Raw genomic sequence first — 3,601 nt, forward strand, 5'->3', positions numbered from 1 at the left:
GGGGTGGGGCCCTCCCCACGGAGCAAGGAGTCAAGGTTGTGGGGAGTCGTGTCTGCAAGGTACAACTTTCAGACCACCTGCCGTGGACTGCCCGTGTGGTCCAGCAGGGGAGCAGGGTGACGCTGCCCCGGTGGCGGCCACACGCCCCTGCAGGGGTGACAGCGCACAGCTGTGTATGGGCACGCCCTCAGACACATCTCAGGCTGTGGGGCTCCTGTGCCCAGAGGCCTCCCAATGAGCTTGGTCTCCCCACAGAAACCCCACCCGACAACTAACACGGTGAGACAGCTTCCTGTTCAGACTCGGACATGCCTCCCACAGAGGTGGGGGCAGCTGGCCTGACGACACGTGTGCACCAGACAGCAGTGGACTCCAGGGCCACCTCGCCCAGCCAGAGGCCCGCCCTGCGTGGCCCAGTGGGTACCTGGGTGTCGTCCACCACAGGGAATCCATTGTGGTTGGAAGTCGTGTCACTGAGGACATCCACAATGACGCCGACCTTCTCTGTCCTCCTCAGGCAGGTGACGGGCGTGCTCATCACCTCCCTGCCAGGATAACAGCCCCACTGGCCGCAGCACCGCTGCGCCACCACCACCCCGGCCACCACCTGCCCGTGGGGCACGCCGACAGCCCCTCCTCCCACCCTAGCTGATGGGGACCACCTGGGGCCATGGCCACCCTGCTTTTCAGGCCTGACCCCGCGCTGGGGAGGTGCAGCCGGATACAGAAAACAGGGACCCTCCGCCCGAGTGCCAACCCCACCTCCACCCAGTCCGCTGAGTGCAGGGGGCCACGTGCTGGAGAGCAGAGCAGTGGCCCCTGGTCTGCGGCATGACGGCATGGAGGCTGGGGGTGGGTACCTGGCTGTCAGCGAGTGTGACGTCACCGGGGCCTCCCAGTGGAGGAAGGGGACGCTTTGCAGCTGGATGTGCATGTCATACAGGCCCTGAGGGGAGACGGCGCGTCCGTCACTGAGGGGGGCGGGGACGCCGTGTCCACCCCCGAAGGGGGCGGGGAGAGGGACGGGGCCTCTGTGTCCACCACTGGGGGAGTCAGGGAGGCCTGTGTGTGGCCCCAGGTCCCCATCCAGGCCCCCATCCATCCCTACAAAGACCACAGCCTCCCCCAGAAGCTCAGTGAGTCACCACTCTGAAACCAGACGTTGTTCTGGGGAAGGGGGTCAAGTGTCTGCCCTCTCTCCAGGGACGGGGATGTCAGCAGTGTGTCTGGTCCCTGGGGACAGCCTCAAGGCCACACTTCTCTGTCAACAATGTCTTCAACCCCTCCTGGGATGAAGGTTCAACAATGTCTGTGTCCCCCTCTGGGAAAAGGGGTGGTCAATACTGTGTGCCCTCCCCCAGGGACGGGAGTGTCAACAGTGTAAGGGGGTCAAGTGTCTGCCCTCTCTCCAGGGACGGGGATGTCAGCAGTGTGTCTGGTCCCTGGGGACAGCCTCAAGGCCACACTTCTCTGTCAACAATGTCTTCGCCCCCCTCCTGGGACGAAGGTTCAACAACGTCTGTGTCCCCCTCTGGGAACAGGGGTGGTCAATACTGTGTGCCCTCCCCCAGGGACGGGAGTGTCAACAGTGTCCCTGCCCCACCCCAGGATGGGCCGAGGCCACACCTCGATGAAGACGTCACCCACGATCTTGGCTGTCATGAGCACCAGCATGATGGGGAAGCCGTAGGTGACGTTGCTGGTAGCCTCCATCATGATGACCGTCAGGCTCAGTGTCATCCGAACGATGCCGCCTGCGGGGGGCAGGGGATGGTGGGAGGCCCCAGCGGGCAGGCCCTGGGGCTGGCCCTTCCCGCAGACAGCTCCGCCCCCTCCACCCGCAGACAGCCCCGCCCCCTCCACCTCTGGCTGTGCCTGGCCCTCGCTCCTCCCTGGGGCCGCCCTTCCTGCAGACAGCCCCGCCCCCTCCACCTCTGGCTGCGCCTGGCCCTCGCTCCTCCCTGGGGCCCCGATGAAGCAGGGTGGAGGCAGCTCAGCTTGGGCCCCACTAAGTCCCTGGGTCACAGGTCAGGACCAGACACGAAGCCTCAGGGCCGGGTTTCTCCATTTCTGTGCAGGGCCCAGCCACCCCGCCGCCATCCAGACCCACCCGGCTGGACACCAGGGCTCACCGAGCTGGGCAGCGGCTCCCATGAGTGCATACTTGCCCGGGTCCGCCCAGATCTGCAGGGACAGCCGAGGCTGGAGTCAGCGGGTGCAGGTCTCCCCACCCAGGCACTGACCACACCGCTCACACGTGCATGACACTCAGGGTGACCCACCTGCTCTCTACCTCCACACCACGCCCCACCTGGGACCCCCACTGCCCCTCATGTCCTACACCACCAGCTCCATCCTCCCACTCGGCCCTTCACCCACCCGCCCTACTCACCCGCCTTCTGCCCCACCCTCACGTCCCCCGCCTCACCGCGGCGCCCGTGAGGTAGGACAGGGAAATGCCAAAGAGGCGGCCCCAGGCAGCACCGATGAGCAGGGACGGGATGAAGACGCCGGCGGACACCGTCAGTCCGTAGGTCCAGCAGGCCAGGAAGAAGTAGACCAGGGTGAAGAGGCCGAGGGTCAGGGGGTCGTAGGAGCCTGGGGGAGAGGAGGCTGACCCAGGCCCAGGCCGCACCCAGCAGTCTGCCCCCAGCCACTCCCCCACCCGCCCTGGGCCAGGTACCACCCACGCCCTCTTGCCCCACTGGGAGGAGGCGTCCATGGTCACACCGGACCAGGCGCTGGGTCACACACCTGGCGGGTCGTGGAAGAGGCTGACCACACTCTTCTCCGGGGTGTTGAAGAAGGCTGCAGCCATGGAGTTGTACTCGCCGTCTGCACAGAAAAGCTGGCGGTGGGGGAAGCCAGTGAGTGACAGAGTGGGCGGGGCTGGGTGTCACCCTACTGGGGTGGGTCCGCCTGCTGGTGCCGGCCACTGGGGAGAGGGGCTCTCTTTGGTCTGGCAGTTAGCCTTGCGGCCAGTAGGCCCAGCCAGCCTGGCAGGGAGCAGCCTCGAACCCTGGACCACCAAAGTGCAGAGGCTTCCCTGGATCTACAGTGTCCTGGCATCCGTCCGCCCCCATATCTCTGCCGGCTGGGAAACAGCTTCTCTCATCTCAAGGGGCTCAAGACACAGCCTGCCCTGATCCTGCCTCGTTAATGAGAGATGGCCCACGCCCCAGTGGGACTGCCCCATAGGCACAGAGGTCAGGATTTATGTACATATTCTGGCAGCACCTCCGTGGGGACACGGCAGTGCCAACAGAAAGCCAGGAAATCTATACTTCTGTCCCTGCAGGTCCCTGTGGAGAATGGTTCATGTAAACAGCATCACGCAATATGCAGCCTTTAGCACCTGGCTTCCTTCACTCGAGGAGCCCTGCTGACAGCAGTGAAGGGCTCAGTGACTAGAGACAGGTGGGCAACCTGAACCCACCAGTTGCTCTTCAGGAAAAACACCTAGTGATCCGCTCCCATAGACTGACAGCCTTGGAGACCCCGTGGTGCAGTTCCACTCTGTCCTCTAGGGGCGCTGTGGGTCAGAATGGACTCCAGGCAGTGGGTGTGGTTTGGACTTTGCTTCTGTGAAGACTGACAGCCT

At 64.5% G+C, this 3,601-nt stretch overlaps 1 protein-coding gene across 1 annotated transcript in view; it reads right to left on the bottom strand.

Moving 5' to 3' along the window:
- Positions 1 to 3,601, bottom strand: part of CLCN7 (chloride voltage-gated channel 7) — a 20,471-nt gene that overhangs the window by 1,986 nt on the left and 14,884 nt on the right. The window contains exons 17-22 of the mRNA XM_007939509.1: positions 2,755 to 2,848; positions 2,429 to 2,598; positions 2,133 to 2,184; positions 1,627 to 1,754; positions 861 to 946; positions 425 to 545 (exon numbers count right to left, since the gene is read on the bottom strand). Of these exons, the coding sequence (XP_007937700.1) occupies positions 425 to 545; positions 861 to 946; positions 1,627 to 1,754; positions 2,133 to 2,184; positions 2,429 to 2,598; positions 2,755 to 2,848 (651 nt within the window). The remainder of the gene's footprint in view (positions 1 to 424; positions 546 to 860; positions 947 to 1,626; positions 1,755 to 2,132; positions 2,185 to 2,428; positions 2,599 to 2,754; positions 2,849 to 3,601) is intronic.

Source organism: Orycteropus afer, unplaced genomic scaffold (assembly GCF_000298275.1).
Source record: "Orycteropus afer afer isolate SDZICR_OR568_19922 unplaced genomic scaffold, OryAfe1.0 scaffold00061, whole genome shotgun sequence".
In the NCBI taxonomy this organism is placed as follows: Eukaryota; Metazoa; Chordata; class Mammalia; order Tubulidentata; family Orycteropodidae; genus Orycteropus; species Orycteropus afer.